This window comes from Penicillium cosmopolitanum, assembly GCF_028827165.1.
Source record: "Penicillium cosmopolitanum strain IBT 29677 chromosome Unknown utg000011l:1.0-3548175.0:1.0-3550911.0, whole genome shotgun sequence".
NCBI classification, from domain to species: domain Eukaryota; kingdom Fungi; phylum Ascomycota; class Eurotiomycetes; order Eurotiales; family Aspergillaceae; genus Penicillium; species Penicillium cosmopolitanum.
This window is the reverse complement of record NW_026622681.1, coordinates 351,103-375,203: the sequence shown is the minus strand read 5'-3', so window position 1 is coordinate 375,203 and position 24,101 is coordinate 351,103. Positions and strand designations below refer to the sequence as shown.

At 51.0% G+C, this 24,101-nt stretch overlaps 10 protein-coding genes across 10 annotated transcripts; 5 read left to right on the top strand and 5 right to left on the bottom strand.

Annotated features, from left to right (window-relative positions):
• Positions 1-36: 36 nt before the first annotated feature.
• Positions 37-2,232, bottom strand: N7509_011606 (pseudouridine synthase PUS7; the record flags this gene model as incomplete). The annotated part of the gene is made up of 2 exons (XM_056636243.1): positions 37-1,975; positions 2,033-2,232. 2 exons carry the CDS (start codon positions 2,230-2,232, stop codon positions 37-39), a joined length of 2,139 nt encoding a protein of 712 aa, XP_056482273.1.
• Positions 2,233-2,443: 211 nt separating this feature from the next.
• N7509_011605 (Rieske (2Fe-2S) protein) lies at positions 2,444-2,976 on the top strand (the record flags this gene model as incomplete). The annotated part of the gene is made up of 3 exons (XM_056636242.1): positions 2,444-2,579; positions 2,657-2,679; positions 2,737-2,976. The coding sequence occupies 3 exons, from the start codon at positions 2,444-2,446 to the stop codon at positions 2,974-2,976; spliced, it is 399 nt and encodes a 132-aa protein (XP_056482272.1).
• Positions 2,977-3,682: 706 nt separating this feature from the next.
• N7509_011604 (uncharacterized protein) lies at positions 3,683-4,979 on the bottom strand (the record flags this gene model as incomplete). Its single annotated transcript, XM_056636241.1, has 3 exons — positions 3,683-4,534; positions 4,597-4,854; positions 4,908-4,979. The coding sequence occupies 3 exons, from the start codon at positions 4,977-4,979 to the stop codon at positions 3,683-3,685; spliced, it is 1,182 nt and encodes a 393-aa protein (XP_056482271.1).
• A 1,268-nt stretch (positions 4,980-6,247) lies between these two features.
• Positions 6,248-6,706, top strand: N7509_011603 (uncharacterized protein; the record flags this gene model as incomplete). The annotated part of the gene is made up of 1 exon (XM_056636240.1): positions 6,248-6,706. The coding sequence occupies one exon, from the start codon at positions 6,248-6,250 to the stop codon at positions 6,704-6,706; it is 459 nt and encodes a 152-aa protein (XP_056482270.1).
• Positions 6,707-6,972: 266 nt separating this feature from the next.
• Positions 6,973-8,024, bottom strand: N7509_011602 (DUF2293 domain-containing protein; the record flags this gene model as incomplete). Its single annotated transcript, XM_056636239.1, has 2 exons — positions 6,973-7,542; positions 7,599-8,024. The coding sequence occupies 2 exons, from the start codon at positions 8,022-8,024 to the stop codon at positions 6,973-6,975; spliced, it is 996 nt and encodes a 331-aa protein (XP_056482269.1).
• Positions 8,025-9,781: 1,757 nt separating this feature from the next.
• Positions 9,782-12,088, top strand: N7509_011601 (PHD finger domain protein; the record flags this gene model as incomplete). Its single annotated transcript, XM_056636238.1, has 2 exons — positions 9,782-11,835; positions 11,911-12,088. 2 exons carry the CDS (start codon positions 9,782-9,784, stop codon positions 12,086-12,088), a joined length of 2,232 nt encoding a protein of 743 aa, XP_056482268.1.
• A 420-nt stretch (positions 12,089-12,508) lies between these two features.
• On the top strand, positions 12,509-13,725 carry N7509_011600 (Sideroflexin FSF1; the record flags this gene model as incomplete). Its single annotated transcript, XM_056636237.1, has 4 exons — positions 12,509-12,612; positions 12,686-12,819; positions 12,886-12,984; positions 13,037-13,725. The coding sequence occupies 4 exons, from the start codon at positions 12,509-12,511 to the stop codon at positions 13,723-13,725; spliced, it is 1,026 nt and encodes a 341-aa protein (XP_056482267.1).
• A 273-nt stretch (positions 13,726-13,998) lies between these two features.
• N7509_011599 (amidase) lies at positions 13,999-15,704 on the bottom strand (the record flags this gene model as incomplete). The annotated part of the gene is made up of 2 exons (XM_056636236.1): positions 13,999-14,174; positions 14,273-15,704. The coding sequence occupies 2 exons, from the start codon at positions 15,702-15,704 to the stop codon at positions 13,999-14,001; spliced, it is 1,608 nt and encodes a 535-aa protein (XP_056482266.1).
• Positions 15,705-16,638: 934 nt separating this feature from the next.
• Positions 16,639-18,983, bottom strand: N7509_011598 (putative protein kinase (Lkh1); the record flags this gene model as incomplete). The annotated part of the gene is made up of 6 exons (XM_056636235.1): positions 16,639-16,833; positions 16,888-16,975; positions 17,029-17,488; positions 17,542-17,889; positions 17,940-18,021; positions 18,102-18,983. 6 exons carry the CDS (start codon positions 18,981-18,983, stop codon positions 16,639-16,641), a joined length of 2,055 nt encoding a protein of 684 aa, XP_056482265.1.
• Positions 18,984-22,175: 3,192 nt separating this feature from the next.
• Positions 22,176-23,834, top strand: N7509_011597 (class I SAM-dependent methyltransferase; the record flags this gene model as incomplete). The annotated part of the gene is made up of 10 exons (XM_056636234.1): positions 22,176-22,196; positions 22,255-22,307; positions 22,412-22,498; positions 22,558-22,599; positions 22,647-22,719; positions 22,784-22,824; positions 22,900-22,925; positions 22,981-23,167; positions 23,241-23,669; positions 23,723-23,834. 10 exons carry the CDS (start codon positions 22,176-22,178, stop codon positions 23,832-23,834), a joined length of 1,071 nt encoding a protein of 356 aa, XP_056482264.1.
• Positions 23,835-24,101: the final 267 nt, after the last annotated feature.

The following is a 24,101-nucleotide window of genomic DNA, read 5'->3' as shown; positions in this document are numbered from 1 at the left end:
AAGTAACTTTTCACGCTCAATTTCGGAAGAATAAAACTAACGGCCACCACCAAAGTCAGGCTTGTACTCCTGGATCTTGCCCTTAGTCAATTCGCGAAGAGCCATGGTCGCATACTGGCTCGATCCCAATTGGAACTTCAGCACAACAGCCAGCTTGTCGCCCTCGAGCTCTGATGTCTTTTCTTCGACGGCGCCTCGCAGCTTCTCCAGATCCGTTTGCACGAACTGCTCGTTGTCTTCGGAGTAGAGTCTCGCCTCAACGGAGTAGTCAGCGCCCATGCGGCTCAGGATCTTGCGGTAACCTCCGCTGAGACTGGCATCCTTCCACTTGCGGCGCATGTTGAACGGATCGAGTTGGCCACCCTTCTCGCTGCCCATAAAGTCACGGTAGAAGTCATTCATCTTGTTGGCGGGGTAGATCACATCGAATCCAGGCTGGGGGAGCACCACGTCAAAGATGCTGTACTTGCCGCTTGCCGCCTCTTCGGCCGTCAAGGCTCGTGCACGTGTGAACATGTCCTCGGCGGCAGCGGCACTGTCATCGCCTTCAGGTCTAATAATAATCTCGCCATCCGCGTCAATGTTGCCGGCAGGCTCGGGAGCCGAGGCTTCTTTATCACGGTGCTCCTGAACAATAACCAGGTCACCTTCGACAACCTGATCACCGTAAAGGCGCCAGCGTTGGCTGACCGCGTAGTTCCAGACCAGTGATTGGTACGCGTGAACGTACATCAAGCGCAGGTTGCGCGGAATAGTCTGTAGCGCGCCAAGGTAGTCCTTTCTACTTTTACCAAGGTGACGAATGATATTGGCCTCGGCGGAAAACTTCCTCGGGAGCTTAGCCAAAGCATCATTGATGCCTCCGGTGGTCTGGAAAAGGTTGATGGCCTCGGCGCGCGCCTTGTCATCCGAGCTGATAGGTGCTGTTGAGGACTCGCCCTCCTGGGCCGCAGCGAGAACGTGAGGGGGGAAGTGCAAGATAGACTCGACAGCTCCCTCGAAATCGTTCTGCAGGATCTTGACACCGACTGTATCGGTGCGGGTTGTGAAGGAACCGAAGCGTTGGAGACCATAGTAGTTGAAGTATCCTCTCTCGCGGAGGTTCTTAAGCGCAGTTCCGATCAGTTCAGTGGCCTTGGCAATCGTAGCCTGGGGGTCTTTCAGATCAACACCGGGAATCACGGATTCACGTAGGGTAATGACGAATTCATTTCCGCCAAGATCACCAAGCTCCAGGCCGTTCTTGCAATACTCGAAGTCACCCAGGACTGCGTTTCGGAGAGTCTTGTTAATGTTGACCAGACGCTCCGCGTGTGCACGCAAAACACATGCACGCTGAGCGGTCGCACCACGTCGATCCTTGGTTCCAGCAAATTGGAAGCTCTTCGGGTTTGTCTTCATTGTGCGCGAAATGAACGAGATCACCTCCATCGTATCCTTGTTTTCCTTGTAAAGGGTGAAATGCAGGTATGGGCCACCAAGCTCATCCCAGCTCATGCGACCACCGTCAGAGGCGCGACCACCACGAAGACGTGCGCCAGAAGGCTTACGCTTGAAGCGGTTGTTGGCCGCGGTGATACCGAGATTACCATCGCCATCGGTGGAGGACTCGAGTTGGGCATTGAAGACACGACGGAGAGTCTGGTGGATCTTGGTGCGCAGTTCCCGGTCGGAAACGGAGACAGTGACCTTGCCGAACTCCGAGGGTCTTCCTTTCGGCGATGACATGGCGCGCTTATGGAGATCGATGGCTGCAACAGCATTGTCGGCACCCAGGTATTCGGTCAGCAGCGCATTATCCTCCTCGGATACATTGAGCTCGGTAGGAGTTTCCTCTTGGGCGGGTTCTTCGGGTTCCGGTACTGGTTCCTTTGGCTGCTCGACAGGTTGCTTCGTGGAGTTGGGAGGGGTGGTGGTTCGCAGGTGCAGAACTTCGCCGGAAGGCAAGATCTCATTGACCAAGAAGTCGGTGTACCTGAAAGGAGAAGCTTAGCAGGAAGCTTATGTTATTGGATTCACTTCCAATTCTCACCTCTTCTTCAGGATACCCGAAAATCCTTCGTTGCTGGCCGTCACAAACTCGGTGATACCGACCTCGAGCTCCTTCAACGTCTGGGCATTCTCGGCCGGGGCGCTGGTCGTCGGCAGCGCATCTACTGCACCATCAGTCGCGGCAACAGCTTCGGTCTTTTGCCGCTTGCGCGGGGATTCCACGAGTTCTGGGTGCTCCATTGCGCGGGGTTGGAGATGAGAAGATCTGAAACCAAACCAACTCGAAGATCTCTGGAAGATCTGGAGAGCTCCGAAGTTTCACGCATTGGGAATAGCGTGGGGTTAGCCCTAGTTTCCTGATTGGGCCAGACTCAACCACATATCGCTGTGTAGCAATGGTCTACTACAACTACTAGTACCAGGAAACTAAATACCATTTGGTCATCTCGACATGTTTAATCCTTTTAGGAGGCAGGTTGGAGCAGCCTGGCAGCGGATTAGCCTCAGTTCTGAACTCCCAGACCTCGGGGACGACGAGAACTACAGGATTGCGCCTCGATGCAAGGCTTTCAATGTCCCCAAGGAGGGTGGGCCCTCGGAACAAGTTGAAGATATTGACATGCCGGGGATATGAAAGATCAAGTTCTTGTTTTTAAATATAAAGGAAAGGTCCACGCCGTTGACCATGTAAGTAGACTGCCAGCTCCCCTGCAGTGAGAATGGGTCCGAGCTAAACCTGCATAGCAATGCCCTCACTCGGCATTCCCCCTCTCTCAGGGCAATCTTTTTGATATTGAAGATTTTGGAATCGCTTTGTCCACCGGTATCATGTGCCCTAAGCATGACTGGTCTTTCGACATCATCACAGGCAAGGCTGATCGAGGCAGCTACAAGCTGAAGGTGTGGGAGGTCCAGCTGCGAGATGTCGCGGACACCGAAGATGACAAAGAAGTTTGGGTGCGTCGGAAGCAGAGAATTGGTTAAAGCATTTTCACTGGCTTCACTTCATGCTGGGCCTGATTTTATCTTCACAGCCGTGTCCAACTCGGAAAATTGGTCTACGGCATGTTGAGTACCGATCGTCTCATAGCCTCTCTCTCCGCCAATCTGCAAGACCATATAGCCCCTCAGCTTCCGCTTGGGCCAGCAAATTGTCTTCAGATCTTTGAGTGGGTTATCGGAGGAATCAAGTCTAGTTCCAAGCATCTAGCTTTTCCAACTCGTGGTTTATAAAATGAGGTCATCCAAGCCCGGCATCCGTTGATCCTTCCGGGCTCTCTGCTACGACTGATTTGACGGAGCGAACCAGCAAACCCGGTGGAGACTCACATTCAAGACCCGACTAGAGGGATTCGTTCCTCCACTTCGCACAAGTCTTGAGAGCCTGATCCCACTCTCCGTTGGGTCAATAGCGACAACTCAACTTGAGATCAGACCTCGGGACCCAACGGGCGGGGGCCCTTCGCAATGGCTCACGATAGCCTGGGCTTGAAGGACAGTCTTGACCAAGGCCTGAAAGAAATTCTAATATATACTAGTAGAGTTTCTTTCAAGTGGTCTTTTTGCAGGTTTCTAGATGTTTCATGCAGCATTTGTACATTGGTCTCATGAGACTCCGGCTACGGATATAATGTATAAAATTATGTACATATACAAACAATTCACATAATCGAAAGGGGGTATTTAACCATTAACCAAAGAGATACTTCTTCCAACTCTGTTTCCAAGGCTTCCAAGTCCCACCAAAGCGGTGATTAATACAAGCATGAGTGCTGAAAAAGTTCTCGGCTCCACTGTGTCGTTGTCCATTACCCCACGCATTAATAGGTAACACACACAACCCGCCCAGATCCACCCCTGCCTTGGCCTCCGATCCTTGAACACAGCGGGGTGCGCTGAGCCCGGAGAACGGGGCCCATGTTACACGCTGCGTCAGGCCCCCTGTCGCCGGCGAAATTAACTCGCCCAACCCCGTGTCGGCGGTCACCGACTCGGAAACAAATGGGTGGGAGGCCGGGAGTGTATCAGATAAGACGTCTAAGATCGCATCTGTGAAGACTCCCGGACCGGTGATTTCCAATGTGGTCAATTCGTTATACCGTGCCCCGATGAAGACGTTGCTTTCGTCCAGGTGGCGTTTCGTGTGCGACAAAACGCGCACGATGATTTCTCTGAGTAGTGGGCTGAATTGGCGTGGTGCGAACATGGTATATTGAATGAAGCCGTAGCTTCGAACCCAGTGCCAGTCGTGCATCTTCTGGGCCGAGGCGAATGGCTCGTCGATTTCGACGCCGACCACGAGCGAGATGTCTTGCATGTCTGTTTTGAATACCGATTTCTGCAGTGATGGACACGATTTGATCGATCGGGCCGGGAAGACATCGGTATCGGCATAGTAGCCACCGTAGTACCATAGGATCAAATATCGGAGCAAGTCAGCTCGGAGAACATGGTGAGGGTAGGCGTGGTATAATGTTGATAGGCCGGGGATGGATGAGAGGGTGATAGTGACGAATTCTTCTGCCCATTCGGTAGTGGCGAGCTGAGAAGGTTAAAGTTAGCACTCATAGCACAGGTGCGAACAAAATATAAAGAAAAACCTACCTTGTATTTCCACTCGGAGTTCTTCTCCTCAAATTCGAGAGAATCAGGGCCCCGTTCCTCGGCGCCGGGGTCTTTCCCCAGGATGATCTGCCATATAGTATCCGAGGGACCAGCGGGACCATGTAAGGTCAATTGCTGTTCCTCAATGTCGCGCAATGCCTGGGATAGCTGCTGTTCATAGGCGGTGTCTGGATTGTCGCGGAATGTGGAGCGGTAGAGGTAACGCGGTTGATCTGCCACGTGCGAATGCGCGTGGCCCTGGAGGTGGATTGCAATTGCAGCCAACTTGAAGGAAGACCCTTGACGAGCACCAGGACGAGCAGCAGAGCAACCACGATATAGTATTTCCGCCGGCTGGAAGTAGCGGGTCGAAATCGTCTCATGGTGGACGATGAGCCATGATCGGGGAGAGAATGAATCGAAAGTCAGGGTCACTGGGATTTGGTGTCAGCAATGGCGGGCAATTGGCAGTGGACCCTTTCTTGGCGGTGTGGAGTCGCCCCCACAAGGCAAGCGTGGTAGTATAGCCTTGGAGTAGGAGAATAGTAAGGAGAATAGTAAAGGGAGAAGAGAGAGAAGAGAAGAAAAGTTGGAGGACTTGAACTGGTAGAGTTAGAGTAGGAGTAGGAAAGAAGATATGACAAGCAATACCTTATACTTCCTTGTATAGAACTAATAGTGTATACTATTAGTTCAGTAGGAAGTAAACAGTTATTCAATACTACTAATACTACTACTCTAATACTAGTAGTCGTAGTAGCTGCTACCAGGTGCTATTCAGCAGATCCTAGTTACTCTTAAGCCTGTTAACTCTGGACTACATAAAATGGGACCAATTGCTTAAGATATCAGAGAGTAGAAGTAGTCTTACTCCAATAGTCAAAAGTGGTGTGGAATTCCAAATTTTTGCCCAGGTGCAGCTGTGAAAATCAGAAACTTCTATTGAGTGCACTAGAACTGAGCTTTAAAAGACCAGGCCGCGAGCGTTTTATGTGTTTGATTTTGTAGCCTGAACTTCACCATGGGACCTGGGCACCTTCACCATCTTCACAATCTTTATACTTTCACCCCACCTCAACCACCTACTTCGTTTGTCAAGGGCACGTTCAAGTTGGTATCAATTTTCAAAGTCATGACCTCTTATCGTGGCCATGATCGTGGTCGTGGCCAAGGCCGCAGCTCTGGCCGCAGCTCATCCAGCCCAGTCATACGAGCAACAGGATTAGGATCAGGGACAGGGACAGGTACAATCCATACAATGCCCTTTCACTCTTCCCATCACCTGCATGCAGCCGCCTAGGCAGTCCAAATTCCGAACCATCTTCTCGTCTGAAAGCACACACTAACCAATCCAATACCAGCCCGATATCCACCCCATCTCATCACCGGACAGACATCCTTGAACGCCAGCAACCACAGCATCTACAACAATCGAGCCGTAAACAACTTGAACAGAGTGACAGCTCAACCCTCACCCCACGCTCGACCAACCCCAGAACAATCCCGCGCAGATCTAGTCCGAAATTCCGCGTTGACCATAGCAACCTCTCAATCCCAATCCACCACCAACACTGAAGCCCTCGCCTGGACCCACCTTGCCTCCGTATCATCTCCATCTCCATCCTCATCTCTATACCCGATCCAAAGACCCATGGACCCAGACGCAATGGACATCGACACTCCCCAGCACCACCAACAGCCCCCTCAATCTCTGATCCAGGTAGCAGCAGCGGGCACCACAGCTCCACGCGGCTACATCGGAAACAACCAAGTCTTCCGACACACATTTGAGATTGAAATCCGTAACCCGGTACCGGGACGTATGCCGGACCTGGAAATCCTGCGGACGGCACGCGCGCGCATTCGCACGGGTGTTCAAGCCCCCATCCCACCGACACGGCTTTCTTATCCGAGTCAGCGACCCGTGAGAAGGAACTTGGTGCTGCTGATTATAATCGATACGTTTTCGATGGATCGGCAGGATGCGCTGGTTATTGCGGATTGGAGGTTGCATTTTATGATTGAGATGATTCACGACGCTCAGGGTTTGGGATGGTTTCCTGGTTTGCCGTGGATGCATGATCATTTTCAAGTGCGAGTGGCTGTTTAGAAAGGTGCATCTTTGAGAGTGAATGCATAGGAAGTAACTCATTTTCATCCCAGTGGAATGGTATGGCCGATGTGACTATTGCTGCCTGGTGACATAATTGAGAGCCAATATTTGTGGCGAAGGAGATAGTTCTCATTATCAATATTACTATCTACCTATTTCATATTAGAACTTCACGATTCATATCAGACATGTCCCAATACGTAGGGCGGTGATTGTAGTAATCCTACCAAATGCGATGCAATACAATGCAAGATCCCCGACTCCTAAATCCATTCCAAGGATTCCATAGATGCGGCTGAGACAGACTCCACAGACTCCACAGATAGCACAGATTCAGCCCGCAAAGAGGACGAGGATATCGATATCACACTGAGAGACTCACTCCCTTCTCTATCCTCACATTGCTCTCCTCCGCCCTTAGCATCACCACCACTTTCCCACGACTTCTTGATGGCCTTGACGGTCGGCCACACCTTTTTACGGGCGTCACTCCGCTCCATCCCGCCATCGAGAAGAGAATCATAAGGCGTGTGAGTATGTCTGATATGAGCTTCCACGGCCAGCGAGGCTTTGCGTTTATCAGTTGTCATACCAGTGCGACCGACGCGGCCGGAGCCCTTGAGGAAGGCATGATTCATGACAATATCCAACGTAGCCGCTGGCATTAACGGGAATTCTGAGCGCAGGAGTTGGCGCCCGCGTGATAGAACCTTTGTGTCGTTGGTTTTGACGGCCTTGGCGCGGGATTCAGCTGTTGCAGCGGCTGTTTTCAGGACTTCTGAATGGATCGAGGATGGGACTCGGATTCCGAAGCTGCGTTTACCGGCTTTGTCCTGGTTTTTTGTTAGCATGGGTGGTTGGTGCCAGTGGGGGTGGAGAATGGACTTACCCAGACTGTATAGACCATTTGGTCAGATTCTTTGGTTTTGATACGACAGTTTCTGGTGATGTACACATCGCCTTTTGGGACGAAGGTATAGCCGTCTGGCATGGGGGACTTGTCCACGATGTTCTGTATTAGTCGCGTTAGAGAATTTGCTTTGGTAGGAGTTTTGTGGTTAAGTTTGGAACTGACCTTTTCAAGGGGATCATCGGATTCTAGAAAGATATGTTTCCCCCGCTTCTTCTTGGTCGAGCCCTTTGGGCGTGGGCGATTCAATTTTGAGAGTGGCTGATTGTCAGACCCCCCGAGCAATGAATGAAGAGGGGCTTCATTTTGTGGATTTGATGAGCTTCCCGAGTTCTTCGCACGAGCTCTCTTGCGACGATTCTTTTGCCCTCCGGAATTGCGTGGAGCTGTACGTTTGGGAGGCATGGTGTGGGATGCTGTAGGGATGGAGATAGGGATGGCAAACAGATAAAGCGGCAAAGATCAAAGAAGCAAAGAGAAGGACAAAGAGTGGAAAGGGCAGAAACAGTATCTGCCCCGGACAAAGGATCATTCAGATGCGACCGGCATTTCCCTGGTGGAGGTGGATGAAGCTAGAGATGAAGGTGAAAGTGAAAGTGAGGTGTCTCCGCGGAAGTCTTGGCAGCGAGAGCCTCACTGATAGTGATAGTGATAGTTATAGTTATAGCTATAGCTATACACGGTAGAAGTGTATGAGAGATGCAAAATATTAGAATTATTTCATTATTAGCTTTAGTATTATGATAATATTACTAATATCCTGTCTGCTCTGTCTGTACTCTAAAAGTTAAGGTAATGGCAATTGACTTTGCACCACGCCGTTTGTGCCATGATCGGCAAAAGGCAAAGGGCTTCCGATCGTATTGGTTTATGGCAAAATGGGAGCCCTAGAGGGATTGGAGCTTAACTAGGATAGTCTTAGTACTAGTACTACTCATGGTATCACAAGCAACCGGCAAGCGAGGCTGAAGGCTGAACCAGCGGCCTGGGAAACCGGTTTGCACAGAGCAAGGGGGGGATTCAGGGATCAGGGATCAGGGACCGGGGATAAGGGATGCAGGGGTAGGAGAGCTCCTGTATCCAGTGGACACTGGTGTAAGTAGTATATGTACAAGTAGTACGAGTAGTACTTACAGCATTGAGTAGGTCACCTTGGAGATATACAGGTATCGAGGTTTATTGGCACTGCTGGTACTGGCACTGCTGACATGGCACGCAATGAATGTCGTCATGAGTGCTCCAGAGTGCTCCAGAGTCGAGAGAGCTCCCGTCGGACTAGGTTTAGTACGAACAGACTAAGCCAAGGCCAATCTCATCTCCCTCGTTCGAGAGTGGGCGCCAATCGGGGTTCGGAGGGTTGGGGGTCGTGGGTCCTGGCGCAGCTGAAAGAGAGTAAGATGAGCTGAGGAGAGGAGAGTGTTCAGAGTATCCAGTGCAAAGTACTCAGTGCAGAGTACTGCAAGTAAATGTAAGTAAATGGAGGTGTAAATGTTGTAGACATAGATATCAAGTACCAGTCAGCCTTCAGGTACCTGCAAGATTTATGCAGGAACCAGGCACAAACGCAGTGGATCGGATGACAAAAAGTCCCCACGGAAGAAAAGAAGAAAAGAAGAAAAGAAAGATCCGATCTGGACCAACTAAGGAAAAGAAAAACACTTCAGTTTACTCCCACCACTCTACACTCTCTACACTCTCTACACAACCGAGTGTAATCATAGTTATCTCATAACTATACTCATACTCTACTCACACTACATCACTCCTATCATCACCATCATCACCATCACCACCATCACCACCACCACCACCTCCTCCTCCTCCTCCTATAAACCACACCACACCACACCACACCACACACACCAACTTCAATGCTCCCTGCCGAGCATTCCTTCCTTAACTCTCCTTAAGGTTGTTTGGCCCATGGTTGCTGGGCCCTGCTGACATGAGTTGGGATCCCCCTGTCCACAGGTATGTACCAGCTACCCCTTCCTCCTGTGCGGGGAACTCCTACTTGTCTTGTGTCTTGTGTCTTGTGCCTTAGCAGAATCTACTTGGTCTTTGGGTTTATCGTGCTGGCTTCTACCTTTTGTCTTTTGCTTTCTCTGCCATGCTCTCTCCCACCGGCATCCTCCACTACCATGATGCTAATGCACCCCGCCATGTTCAGCTTCAGCTATCCCTCTGGCGAGCCACAAACTCCCACGAGAACGCCCACCACCCAACCCCTCGATTCTTTCACTCCCAAGCTCGAGTCTAGCTTCTTCGATCCCCGGGTCACCTGGGACACCGCCGACCCTTATGCCTCCAGCCCCGAGTTCCTCCGTTCGCCCCAGAAGCTAGGCCTTCACCCAGACCAAACCGATACCGTCAGACGGATTCGCCCTGGGAGACCTTTAGACCCTATGAGTGAGGATGGTCCGCGGACCGTGGACTCGGCAAAGTCGGCCGCCTCGATGCAGACCCCTCCTCCGACCAGTGCTTCAAGAAGGAAGATTCCGGACTTTGAGCCACTGACCGGTGCCGGCAGGGGAGCTACACCACGGATTGGAGGGGGAGCAGGAGAAGGAGGAGCACATTTGGAGACACCCAGCCGTTTGCTAGGAACCTCGCCCCGAATGTTCGGAAACCTCCAGGCCTCACCGGACCTCTTCCAGCTGGCCTCATTGGATTCGACGGGCTCGCCTTTCTTTCCGCAACAACGACTCTTTTGGGACCAGCAAGATCAGGACCAGAGCCATCTTCTTCAGAACCAGCATGCTACGGCCTCCAACGATATCCCTTTACCCAGCACCGGTCTTAGTGCTCATGCTGAGAAACCCTCCAGCTACCCTTCTCTCAATAACACCCATTTCCCCCAATTGCCCGCCATCGATGGCTCCATGGATCTGCCTGACTTCCACGGAGCGTTTGGCATCTCCTCCGCTCCTCCAACTGATGCTGCATTATTCCCCGCCCCCTTCTCAACCTCCCCGCGAGTGCCTGTCGCCAAGGCAGAAGACCCAGCCATGTTTCTCAGCTCACCCGCTCGACGATTTGGTGGACCTCAACTCACCCCGGAACGAAGACCTCTCAACGGTATCAGACAACCTTACTACCACCAAACCCAAGAATATAAACGGGAGGAGCTGCGCCGTGCCCTCGGTCAGCCGGGAGGACCCCCAAGACCATTCGGAAGTCTTTCGGAAGAGGACGAAGACGACGATTTCACACCGCGAGGGAGACGGCCAGGACTGACTCGAAGTGCTACCCATACGGCTATTACGAGCTCTGCATCACGGCCTGTCAGTCAAGCTGGAGGCATGATGGCTTCGACGAACGGTATTCGCAAGAGTCCCTCCAAGGGCCGGGCATCAGGCCGCTCCTCTCCCGTCAAGACTATGCGTCCAGCACCTCTCAGTCGATCTAGTTCTGTTGCAACGAGCCTTCCTACTCGCTCCCGATCCATCGTGCTCAGCATTGGCTCGGATGGTCGCGCCAAGGCTGAGATGAAGCCTACAGATCAGAACCCAACCAGTTTGACTGATCCCTTAACGGGCATGGACCTCGATGGCTCTGCTACCGAAAGTGAGGTGGACCCAGCAGAGTACTCAGAGTATCCAGTCCTTCATCGATCGCAATCTTCATTTCCTGTTTTCGAAAATCGTCCGCCATTGTCTCGCAGCGACTCCGGCTCTCGACCTCCCTCCAAGGGCTCATATACTTCTACAGTAGGCTCCTCGCACTCAGGTCGCATGTCTCCCTGGGCTGGATCTTCTCGGGGAGGTACTGGTCGATCAACTTACCGCGGATCCCCCGAGGCCGTGAAACGAACACCGAAACGGCACTCTTCATTGCTGCACTCCGATGCTTCATACACCAGAGGCAGCACTGCCTCGCAGGCACTCCCCGGGGACGACTCGGATAGCGGCGACGCTCAACATGCGCTGCGCCAAGTGCTGAAAGGGCGCGGCCGAGCTCCAAAAGCGAGACCTTCAACCGGCGGGTATACTGCTCGCATGCCACGATCTTCACATACGTTTGCCAATCTTCGCTCTTCACCTCCTCGCCTTCATAGCGATTTTGATATCCACCACCGTCAATCCAACCCATCCCCCACAACTATGACCGACCCCGATCTAGCCACACCAAGCACCGATCGCCATAGCAATCCTAGCAACGGGACGCGCTGCGTCTGTCGCTCAATGGACAATGGCGGTCATCTGATGATTCAATGGTGAGTTCTCGGGCAATAGCTTACTTGCACTTATCACCCCCCCACCCTGAACAAGATCATACTAACATCCCCCAGTGAATCATGTACGCATTGGCTACACACTAAGTGTGTTGGATTAGAGCGTTCCAACCTGCCCTCTTTCTATGTGTGTCTCTTTTGTGACCAAACCCCATCCCGACAAAACCGCGTCCGATCAAGCTACGGTGGCGGCCCACCATCGCCTCTAGCACACAAATCCTTTCGATTCCGGTAGCCCTACCGTGGCTGCATTAACTTATATACTGGAGTCCTGACGACCCCCTCTCTTTTGTTCTTCACGCCGGGTTCTTTTACTTAGTCGGGCCACCTCCCGCGATTATTTTCCTAATTGTTTCCCACCCCCTTCATGATGATACCTATGTACTTCCTGTTTTTGTTACTTTTCCTTTTTTACTTTTTTTACTTTTCCATCTTCTCTCCGAGACCCAATAGAATCCGTTCCTATCACCTCAATCCTTGGAAATCCATCGGAAACGCCCCCGAAGAGTCCGCGGTTCGAGTCGGCTTATCGCCCTCACCGCCTTTTAGTTATCGTAAAATTAAGAAATCCAATTTCCCCCGCAAGTCGAAAGTTGGAGTCATTGTCACACATTCTCTCTTTCACTCGAACTCGTCCTTCGTTTCTAGACAGGCCATGTCTGCCTCACTCCCCGGTTCCCGGGACCTGCCATCCTCCCAATATGATCTGAAGAGCTACTGGGGCCGTGTCCGCCATGCCGTTGACCTCTCTGACCCTCGGTGAGTCTGCCCGTACTCTGTGGCTGGCGTGTGGAAGTACTAGTAGTACCAGGGACTAATTGAATTTGTTTAGGACGCTCTTGACCTCGTCCGCAGGCCTGGAAGAGGCCAAGACTCTGATCTCCTCGTACAAGCAGAACAAGATCCCCGTCATGACCCCGGATCTGTGGGCGGCCAAGAAAGTTGTTGACTCGACCCTGCACCCGGGTATGTATTGATATACCGCGAGATATTTGCCCAGAGGACTCCATTATTGACTATTCTCTATCACAGACACCGGAGAGGCTGTCACGCTCCCTTTCCGCATGTCCGCCTACGTTCTGACCAACCTGGTCGTCACTGGCGGCATGCTTACCCCAGGTCTTCAGGTGAGTGCGAAGAGGCCTATCTCAGAGTCGAACATTGTGCTAACCTTCCACCCCAGACAACCGGAACCCTCCTCTGGCAAATCACCAACCAATCACTAAACGTCGCAATCAACAACGCCAACGCCAACAAATCAACCCCCCTCTCCACCTCCCAAATCGCCAAATCCTACCTCATGGCCGTCTCAGCCTCATGCTCCGTCGCCCTGGGTCTGAACGCCCTCGTCCCCCGCTTGAAGGGTATTGCCCCAAACACCCGCCTCATCTTATCCCGCCTGGTGCCCTTCGCCGCCGTCGCGAGCGCTTCAGCCTTAAACGTCTTCCTCATGCGCGGCGAGGAAATCCGTCAAGGAATCGACGTCTACCCCATCCTCTCGCCGAGGAGCGCGCTAAGCGCGAAGCCCTGGGCGACGACGCCCCGCCCCTCGAGAGTCTGGGTAAGAGTAAGAAGGCTGCTACATTGGCCGTTGGCGAGACGGCTATTAGCCGTGTGTTGAACGCTACACCTATTATGGTCGTGCCTCCTCTTATCCTGGTTAAGTTGGAGAAGACTGAGTGGTTGAAGGCGCGGCCTCGAATGGTTCTTCCTGTGAATCTGGGTCTTATTTTGACGACTTCGCTGTTTGCGCTGCCCTTGGCTTTGGCGGCTTTCCCCCAGCGTCAGGCTATTTCTGCGGCCAGTTTGGAGGAGGAGTTCTGGGAGAAGGGTGGTTCTTCTGGGATGGTTGAGTTTAACCGGGGTATGTAGATGGACAATATAGTATAGGTGAGTGAGCGCTACTGGTGGATGGACAGACAGATAGTTTCTTGCTTTTGGCGTTGCTCTGGGGTATTTCATTTGCTGTGCTTGCATTTACATTAGATCGTCTTGATTTAGATTTATAACAAGTACAAAGTTTATTTATTTCGGAATACATCATTTTCGTACAATCATTCCAATATGTGCCAGCGGCGGTGGCTCTATCTGACTACTAGTACTAATAGCAGTGGTATCATGGTCTCACCAGCTATCGAAGTGACCTTATCTTGAAGGACTCCCACCTGTATTATTAAAATGCGGAATCTTTCTCGCCGAGAGAATGCCCTCGATAAATTCAGCCAGCTCCAACAACACCTCATCTCCGCCATCTCGCCCCATCAACTCCAATCCAATCGGTACACCCTGGGGGGCATCGGGTGTAGCAGGACTGAATCCAGCTATAAACAAGTAACGCATTAGCAATAGCATCAGCATCATGCCTCTCTAACCTCATTCCTGAGAAGGGAAGTCGATTATAGAAAAAGCTTGAACTTACCTGGAATACAAACAGCAGGCCTACCCGTCAGAGCAGCAAGGATCCCATTCCTGGCTGGCTGAATCGTCGGCCCGATTTTTATAGGAAAGTGGCGCTGGTGTGGGTATACAAGGGCGTCGACGTCGTGTTTGGTGAAGATTTCTCGGACAGAATTCTTTAATGATTCGATGAGGGTGAGTCGAGTTTGGTATTCTGAGCTTTGGCGCGAATATCTGTGTTTGTCGCTGAGTGGGAGGGTGAATACATCTGTCACGGCCTTTTGATCGTACTCTCCGCTTGAAGCGATGCTTTCGAGGGAGGTGTGCGGGGATGAGATTTGATCCGATTGAAGGAACTCGTTTAGATATTCTCTGAATTCAAAGGCTTGCGTGTCTCCGTTGCTGAGGAGGTGGGATGCGCTCCAGTCAACATCATTATGGTTGCTGGCTGGGATAGGGACAAGGGTGATGCTGATATCGAGGTTGACATTGGTATTTGATGGGTCTTGCGCCGAGGAGATCAGAGATAAAGCTTTCCGAGTAACATCTTGCACGATAGCATTTTCGGCGACGAGTTCTGGCTCCAATTCCAAGTTTGCATCGCTGGAGGATGATGACGGCGGCGTCTCCAGATGGAAATATTCCTCCAAAATCCCAATTCGAAACACACTCTTACTCTCAGTCTCACTTGCCTGCGAAAGTGAATCCCCCTTCATCACATCAAACAAGACACGCACATCACCCACACACCTCCCCATTGGACCCGCAACATCCTGCGTCTCAGAAACCGGCACAATCCCCTCTGCATCAACCCTACCAACCGACGGCCGAAACCCAACAATCGAGCACGCCGACGCAGGCGAACGTAACGAATTAACCGTATCAGTCCCACATCCCACCATGCCTAAGTTCAGCGCCAATCCAGCTCCCGTACCGCCAGATGATCCGCCCGGTGTTCGGGTGATATCGTAGGGATTGAGGGTCTGCCCACCGAGCGAGGATGTTGTTGTTCCGTGGAGGGCGAATTCATGGAGATTGGCCTTGGCCAGGATTATAGCGCCGCTTTGCCGGAGCTTTCGTACCACATTGCTATCCCTCTTGCTGGTTAATGTGGCTAGGGCTTTTGCGCCGCCGCTTGTGGGGAGGTCGTGGGTTGTGTAGTTGTCTTTCAGGAGGACTGGGACGCCGTGGAGGGCAGGGAGTCTAGCAGTAGTGCTAGTACTGCCCGCATTGCGCTGGAGGAGACGATCAGTCTCGGCATCCTTTTCGGCGGCTTCGGTTAGGGCGTTCGGGTTGATTGCTATAAGGCTTTTTATTGTTGGGTCGTGCTGGGCGATGCGGGATAGATATGCGCCAACTACGGCGGTGATGGTTGTGCGCCCCTCGCGCAGTGCGGCGTGGAATGTGGGGATTGTAAGTTCTGTTACATCGATTGTGCTTGCGTGTGAACTCATATTGCAAGGACTTGGTGTGGGTGCCCGTGTGCAGTGGCATGCATTGGGGTGGGGAGGTAGATATACTACCAGAGTTGGAGGTGAGTTGGAGTTGGAGTGGACTTGGAATTGGAGTAGGTGGTAGTTAGTAGTAATAAATGAGAAGATGTTCGGAGAATAGTCCGAGTCCGAGGTTATCAACCTCAGACTTGACGCTAACTACTAGTTAGTTACTGCATGACTGGTTCGCTCTGACGTACTAACTACTGGCACTGGCACTGCACTGGTGGCCTGGAGTAGCCTGGGAGACAGTCGAATGCAATTACGAGATGATGATACACGCAAGGAGTACTACAGACACCCAGAGAAACGTGCGAATCTGAATCACTGATCATCACGGCTGACAACTTCTATTGTTATTGTTTACAAAAAGGAGGAACGCAAGAATCAATGATAATGGAGTCCGGCCAGGCCAATGCCTATATACATCTCCACCACTCCACTCAGACGCCCAGATATCACCGTTCAACATGGTATAAGAATGTCGCCAGGGAAATCTCCAATGCCCCATGGCTACTCAGATAAAACGCAGATGCAAACAACCAGTAACATAACCTGCGCCGGAAAGATAGGCAGAAACAATGAATAGATAAAAACCATAAGATACCGCGCTCCCATCGCGTGAGATGCTTCGGCCAGCACCATGAAGGGGGAGAAAACCGTTGCTGAGGTTTGAAAAAGAGTAGAAAGTGTGGAAGAACAAAGGGCACCATCGTAATCGTCATTTTCCCTGAAAGAACACCGACCCGCCCACCGTGAAATCCCCTCCGGTTGAATAATTAAACCTAAAACCCCCAAAAAAACGAACCGTCTATCCTGAAAAGGACCCGAGAGACGCCAAATGCTGGAAGAGCTGAGAGCTGGATGCTCAATGCAAAATGGCTAACCGGTCTGATTACCCACGGCCCTGGCGATGCAGGCCCATGCCAATGCGGTATGCTTCGGTGCCGTCATCGATCAGACTCTCTTTGAACCAAGGATGCTTGAGCGCCTCCTTCGCCGTGAGACGGTTCTTGGGGTCGTAGACAAAGATGCGCTGCAGCAGGTCAAGGAATTGACGGTTGAAAGGGGTATTGGTGGGAATAAATTCCTTTTGAATGGTCAGTGGAATACTTGGTGGACTGGCTCCGGAGGTGACACTTACGGTGAGGCCTTTCATCGCTTTGACATACTTCCTCGATGCACGAGTCGTCTCATTGTTCGGGTAGTCGAGTTTGCTTCGGTTGAAATACCTGGGATCGTTAGTCTTTGAAGAAAAGTCTCGCATACTGTGAATTCTGCTCACTTGGCTGCCGAGTTGTGGCTACCGGCTCGGCCTTGCACGACCTGTCGCACGAGTCTCGAGTCGATTTTCGTCCCAATAACGGCCTCCATCATAGCCAAATGTTCGAGGTTGTCGTGTGTCTGGAAAAGGGCATCGCCGGTGAAGAACTCCACCAGGATACACCCAATACTCCAGATATCGCAAGGGAAACTCCATCCCAGGTTCAGAATGATCTCGGGGGCTCGGTAGTGACGGGTGGAAACAACGGAGGAATGGTACTCGTCATCAAATGTTGCGGAACCGAAGTCGATCAGTCGGATCTCGCTGTCGAGAAGAACACGCCGTTGACGAGCGTTCCGGGGGTTTGCGTGGGAGGAGGAAGGGATGGTACGGTTGTAGGTAAAGGTCTGGTAGGCGTTGCTGACGAGGAGGATATTTTCGGGCTTCAGGTCGGTATGGATGAGGTTGAGGTCATGAAGGACTAGGAGAAGGTCAGTATAAATCGCCACGAACGTCTGGTCAGGATCAACTCACAGGCCACACTGGTGAATAATTGGCGGGCAAATTGCTGAATCTGACTGCTGGGAAATGGAACGAAACCATTGCCTTTGAGGAAGTCGAAAACGCTCTGACCAAGCAGATCGGTGACGATGCAGATATGGTTGCGGAAATCAAAGCAGTCGCGAAGATGTATACATTTGTTACGGTTGCTCTTGTCGTTGGAGGCCAAGGTTGACAGCACGCGCAACTCGATCCGAGAGGCATCTCGGTACTTTTGGATTGATCGAATGATCTTGACGGCACAACGCGATTTCCGCTGCTTGTCGTAGGCTTCAACAACTTTACCAAAAGTGCCTTGGCCCAAGAGCTTGATGATTGAGTCTGGAATAGTCAGCACAAGCAAGGGTAACAACACATTGCGCGCCACTCACATCGATCGGTCAATGGCACATCGGGTGTGACAATATAGTGACCATCGTCATCGTCGTACTTTTCGTGTCGGGCGGCCGCAAACTGTTGGGAGTTGGTGTGTTAGTTCAATTCACTCAATTTTCCCTCCTCCAAATCAGCTGAGTGTGAAGGTGGAAACTTACGTCACGAACCACGGGGACCGGCACATCCTTCGACTTGATTATAGGCTTGGGTGGGGGAACATAGCTGAGGTAGGCATCGCTGACCGTCTCGAGTTCCCGGCGCTTCTGTTCATCCCGGGCGGATTTCCGGGTGGTTCGCTTGCGCTTTTGGCCGATACTGGGATCTTGCGGGTGGTACATCCCGGCGCTACCGTTGGAGCTACCCTGAGAACCCAGCGACGTAGGAGCAGTGGTATGCAAGGAGGTGGTTCGATCCGTCGAGAGAGAGTTGGAGGAGTTGTGTTGTTGCTGATGTTGCTGGTGCTGTTGGTGTTGTGGTTGTTGGTGGTTGTCTCCGTACTGCTGCGGGTTGATGGAGTAAGACGGTCGGTCATAGTAACCCATGTCGTAGGCGCTATCGATTCCGGTTCGTCGCCTCTTGCCTGCAGGCTCTGAGACCGAAGGTTGACCAGCCGATGTTGAGGCACCATGGAGAGGAGGCGGTGGTGGTGCCGCGGTCGCTTTGGAGCCATCGGGACCGGGGCTATCATCGATCACAATGACCTCCTTGGGGAGACCATTCTTGTAGAACTCACCCCAATCGGGTTTCTTGCGCCGGGAACCCTGCGACGGGGCAGCACTGGAGGCACTCGGCATGGAAGCCATGGCTGAGGGCGTCGAGGTCGCGGGAGGGACTCGCGCGGGCTGGGCGTAAGGGAGGGTTGTGGTCGTGGGTGAAGGTACCGAGTAACCGTAGGGGTTCGGCAGGCGAGCCCCTGCTGCGGCGGTGGTGGTGGTGGTGGTGGAGGCCGGATATGAGGTAGTCGCCTGATATGAGGAATGAGGATAACCGTAATGCTGGTGAGTTGGATGGGTTGCAGTGGCCGTGGAGGGCGTGGACATTTTGTGTACGGAGGAGTGCCGTCCGTCACACGAACGGTAGCGGGCGAAGGAGTCGCAGTCTTCAGTCCGATTGATCGCGGGGGGGATTGCCAGGAGGCGGACGAGACTCGGGGGGAGATTTAAGACTCAAATGGAGGGAAACAGTGATTCCCTCGCGAGACCCCGAAGGTATAGAGTTGGGGGAGGGAAAGGGGGAGGAGAGGAGAGGAGGGAGAGAGGCAGATCGGGAGTTCTCGTCGGGGCTTTGGGACGTGACAATGACGAGGCGGTCGGCAGGGACAGCACGGATCAAGCGAGACGCATTTCCTCGAGGATTCCGAAGATCAAGAGGAAGGGGGATGGAAGAAAGAGGTCATTGGGAAAGAAACAAGCGACATTGGGGGGAGGATTTGGTTGGGGGGGGGAGAGAGAAGAGGAGGGAAAAGAGGAAGAGGCGAAGTGATGATGCTGGATGGAGCGAAGAGCCGATCCAGTGGTGAGGGTGGAATGGAATGTACCTAGTATACTTGGTAGCCTTGGATTAGGGATACTAGAATATATTCTTTACTATATTCTATATTCTAGGAATATTCACTTTATCTCTTGATCTATGAATACCATGTCTATCTACAGTGTAGAGTACAGTAGTACTCTTACGTATACTACAGTATCACTAGCATATATACTATCTCGAGTTCACTAGCATGTATACTATACACTATACTAGTATATAGTATAGAGTAGATACTATCATATATACTTTTTTACTATACTAGATGTCTAGATTATTTCGTATTCCATATTTCATATTTCTCCCCCCCAATTCCATACTTATGTGCATCTCATCCCATCATCACCCTAGCCCTGGCTTAGCCGACCCCCACTGCGGACTCCCGTAGGAAAATAGAATCCTTAGTAGCAGGGGCTGTACACAGTGGATTTCAGTCATGTAAAGTGATATAATATAGTGAATATTAACAGAAATACTCCTAGGTATATTATTCCTTAACACTACACTTCTACTACTAGTATTACTACTACCATTGCTAGTACTTCTCTCATGCAGACTGCACCGGACCTGCGCGGCCGATCACCTGACTGGATGAGTCAGCGAGTGAAGAAATCAAGGAGTAATGAGGGAATTCATTAATTCGTTAATTGATTAATTGATTAATTGTTACTGTTTGAATGCGAAGTACTTGCTAATAACCTTAAAACCCATCAACTCATGAGCCTGGCAAGTTACTGCAGTGTCTCGGAAGTGCATCGCATCCACCTGCAAGGGCTGCAATGACGTGGGCTCCCCACAGCCTGAGTACCACCACCAGTAGTACAACAGCCAAATTCTATGCACCAGCCGAGATCAACATATACCCGGCTTGCCTTTCTCAGTGTTCCGTGCCAGTTGGAGCCCTGGGGAGGAAGGGCACACTACCTTAGCAGTTGTAGTATAGAGGGCGATATATATAGGTATATATTACTCCAGGGCTACTCCGAGTCCCTTCAACCTTGGAAGTTAGTACTAGTACCTACCAGACCCTGAAACACTAGAGTTCAACTTGAATGGATACATTTGGCAGTAGAAACACGTTGGAAGTATGTAGAAAATCTATTCAAGTCGCGGCATTGCAGGTGGCCCTGATTACTAGCCCGGAGAGCAGGTCGAACATCGGATGGATCCACATAATCTGGAGTCATCCCAGCTGTTGAGTGTAGTAATTAGTAGTAAGTACTACTACACCCTGAACAACCTTGGAATAAATTATTCCTAAAAATATGCCCGGCACTCGTCTCAGTCTACTTGCCCAATCTATTCATCCAATTTCCCGAGGCTCGATATCTTCAACATCTTTTAATTGGGCCACCTGAGCATGCAAGTACTACTTAAAATGAGCTTCATTTACAAATAGCCAAAAGCCGAGAAAGAGCCTTCAAATGAATTGTCAAGCTTTGTAGATTAAACAAAGAACAATTGAGATAAACCTTGACTTAAGAATTCGCGCCTGGACTACTCCGTAAATTGGAAGCAGACCAGACCAGCCTTAGTTCTGCTCTTCCCCCTTGTCTATTGTTGCTCGCTCCTAAACTGAACTGGCAAACTGTCTTGTCGCATTCATGGAATCTTCGAGGCTGATTCATTGGCCACGGTTGAATAATGTTGCTATCCCTGATACGGTTTCATTGAATACTCGTCGTGATGGGGACTGCGGTTGCTAGGGGCTAGCGCTTGGCCAATCTGAAATCCCCACGGAGTGTTAATTGCACTTCAAACTGGTCGCATCACCCATTGAATTCCAGGTTGGTAACAATTTTTCTCATCTACGGCCTGTCTCCCTTGTTTATGCCCTCACCCTTTCTCCGACCAGCGCTTGGGCCGCCAACAATTTCGGCAACGAAACGAAGCGAGCCATTGGAATGGGGCTGCATACGGAGTTCAGCCACCGTGAGCCTGGAACAAATTGTTGGTTGCTCGCTTTATCCTCCAACCAAGAGTGCGCAATATTGAAATACCAGTCATATAGGCGTATGCGACCTGCGATGCCCGCGCCTCATTGCCTTGATCAATGGCGCAGTGCTGAAAATGAGCAACACCCAATGATAGCCGAAGGAAGATCAACAGACCCTGGAGAGAGCGTCGAGGTAACCGTATCAACTGACAAAAATCATTCCCTTCAATGTGGGAGGTGGAGGTAATACATATACTAGTTATGCAGCTCACATCCACGTTTTTGGTACTATTGTCGGCGGGGAATCCATGCAAAACGTCCTGTCATTGATACGATACGAAGCAGATCAATCACTTCTAAAGTTAATATACCCGTACTCCATCCAGTCCATGCTATGAGTGGATGCTGTGACAACGCACAGGTCGCGCTCTCGCACATCGCGTTGCACCTGCGTCTGAACGCAATCGAGAATAAAGGCACTCACATCAACGGGAGACTCGGAGACCCGTCGAAGGAAGACTAACTGACTAGCTTCCCCACTCCAAACTGCATGATTCGGTCAGCCTGCGGAGGATGCGGATTCTCCCGTTAGAGGCAAAGTGGCCCCACAGAGTGCGTTGTGGTAGTTAGTGGTTGTCCTTTTGTCCTTGACGAGCCCCTCGCCGTTTTACAACTTTCGCTCTCCGCATTGTTCCAGCCTGTTTGACTCTAAATTGTCAAAGAAAAGTTGTTCTGATCGGGTCGGAGCACCTACTTGACCGCTAAAATGTCGGAAAAAATCGCTGTGGTGAGTGCACGCTTCTATTGAGTTGACTTGGAATAGACGCTGAACTGATTGCACCTAGGATCCCGATTATTATAAGGGGAAAGATGAAGTTGTCCCGAGTGATTTCGAGTCGTGAGTTGACCTTTGCACTGGAGAGAAAAGAGGCGAAATAAATAAAAGGAGAGAAAGATGTTATGTTTCGAATTTGGTTGGCTAAAGTGATCTTGTATCTCTAGGGAGACAACGTCGCTCTCCTCGACAATTTATAAAGGAATCATGGAGAACGGTCGCCGGTACCAGAATCTGAAAGAAGGCGAATACTGGTGAGATTCACGCATTGATACAATACGCGACTTTAAGATTTACTAAAACCTTTTGATAGGGGCCCCACCGACGACCAGCAGTTTGAAAGCTACGAAGCAGGGTGACTATCGCCAAGAGACACATACAGAACGAAGCTGATCACGATAGTCATCTAACCTATCTTGTGGTCGACTCGGACACTCCGAACCCGCTTTTTCAAGCCCCGGTTACCAACCCCAAGGTATGCATCTGCTAGAATTGGCCGCGAGGAAAGTCATTATGTTTCAGACACTGATCATAATCAGCATATTTTGGACGTTGGAACTGGGAGAGGCTCCTGGGCTATGTAAGTTGCAAAAACATGATTTGTTATTATGGCATTGTGATTATAATATTTGCTAACCGTTCCCCAATTGCTCAGCGATGCCGCCGACATGTTCCCGGATGGTAGGGTTCTCAGATCTTAGCTTCAACCTACGATGTTTTCTCTAATTATCACCAGCGACTGTCCGAGGAGTGGACCTCTACCCGCCGCCAGAGACATGGCTTCCACCTAACTGCATTATGGAGGTGGACGATGTACTCCAAGAGTGGACCTGGCGCGACCAGTTCGATCTTGTCCATCTACGTCAAATGATGGGTTCATTCACTATTCCGGAATGGAAAAAGTTTTACAAGCAGTGCTACGAGTAAGTCACTTTTATACCCGGCCCAAGCCGGTGGCCCGCAAGATCCCAATATTAACAAGATACACGAAAATAGTAATATCAAACCTGGCGGCTGGATTGAGCAAATGGAAGGCAACCCACGTGTCCGCTGTGATGACGGCAGCGTACCCGATGACAACAGTTGCCTCTTGTTCGGCCTGCAGTGCTGCGATGCAGCCGATAATTGGGGTCGCCCTGTCACATTGGCTGATAATATGAAGGAGGAATTGGAGAAGGCTGGTTTCGTTGATATCCATGTGAAGGAGTACAAGTGGCCGATTGGTGCGTGGGCTAAAGACCCTATTCTCAAGGAAGCTGGGAGACTGCACTACCACCAATGGACCTCTGGTATGGAGGGTTGGGCAATGTTCTTCCTTACAAAATATGGTGTTCCTGAGCCGTGGACGGTTGAGGAAGTTCAGGTTTTGATGGCAAAGGTCCGCAAGGAGATTCACAATCCTCGCCACCACATCTACCAGGTTGCGTAAGTGATACCAACCATTGTAATTATTTATGATATCAGCTGACACTTCCCAGGAGACGAGTTTGGGGCCGGAAACCAACGGCGGAAGAAGAGGAAGCTCGTGAGAAGACCAAGGAGACTGAGGCGAAGGGCAAACAGATCAAGGCGGAGCCAAAGGATAACTAAAAGCGAGCCTTCGTGTGACTGATTTAAACAACTTCCATGAACATAGAGCTCGCAATTTTCTTCCTTTATGTTTCAGTGCAAAGCCCCCGAAAATGATGTTGTAGGTATTAGCTAGATAAACACTCGAGTAGATTACCTTTGGCTATTGGGGGCTTCTATGCTAGTCATATGTCCTTTGAAATACTCCCGATAGCCGAATAAGGATTCAGGAAAAGCGGTTACGAGAATTATTTGACGAGAACTACGTACTAGGTAATCGGAGCTTTT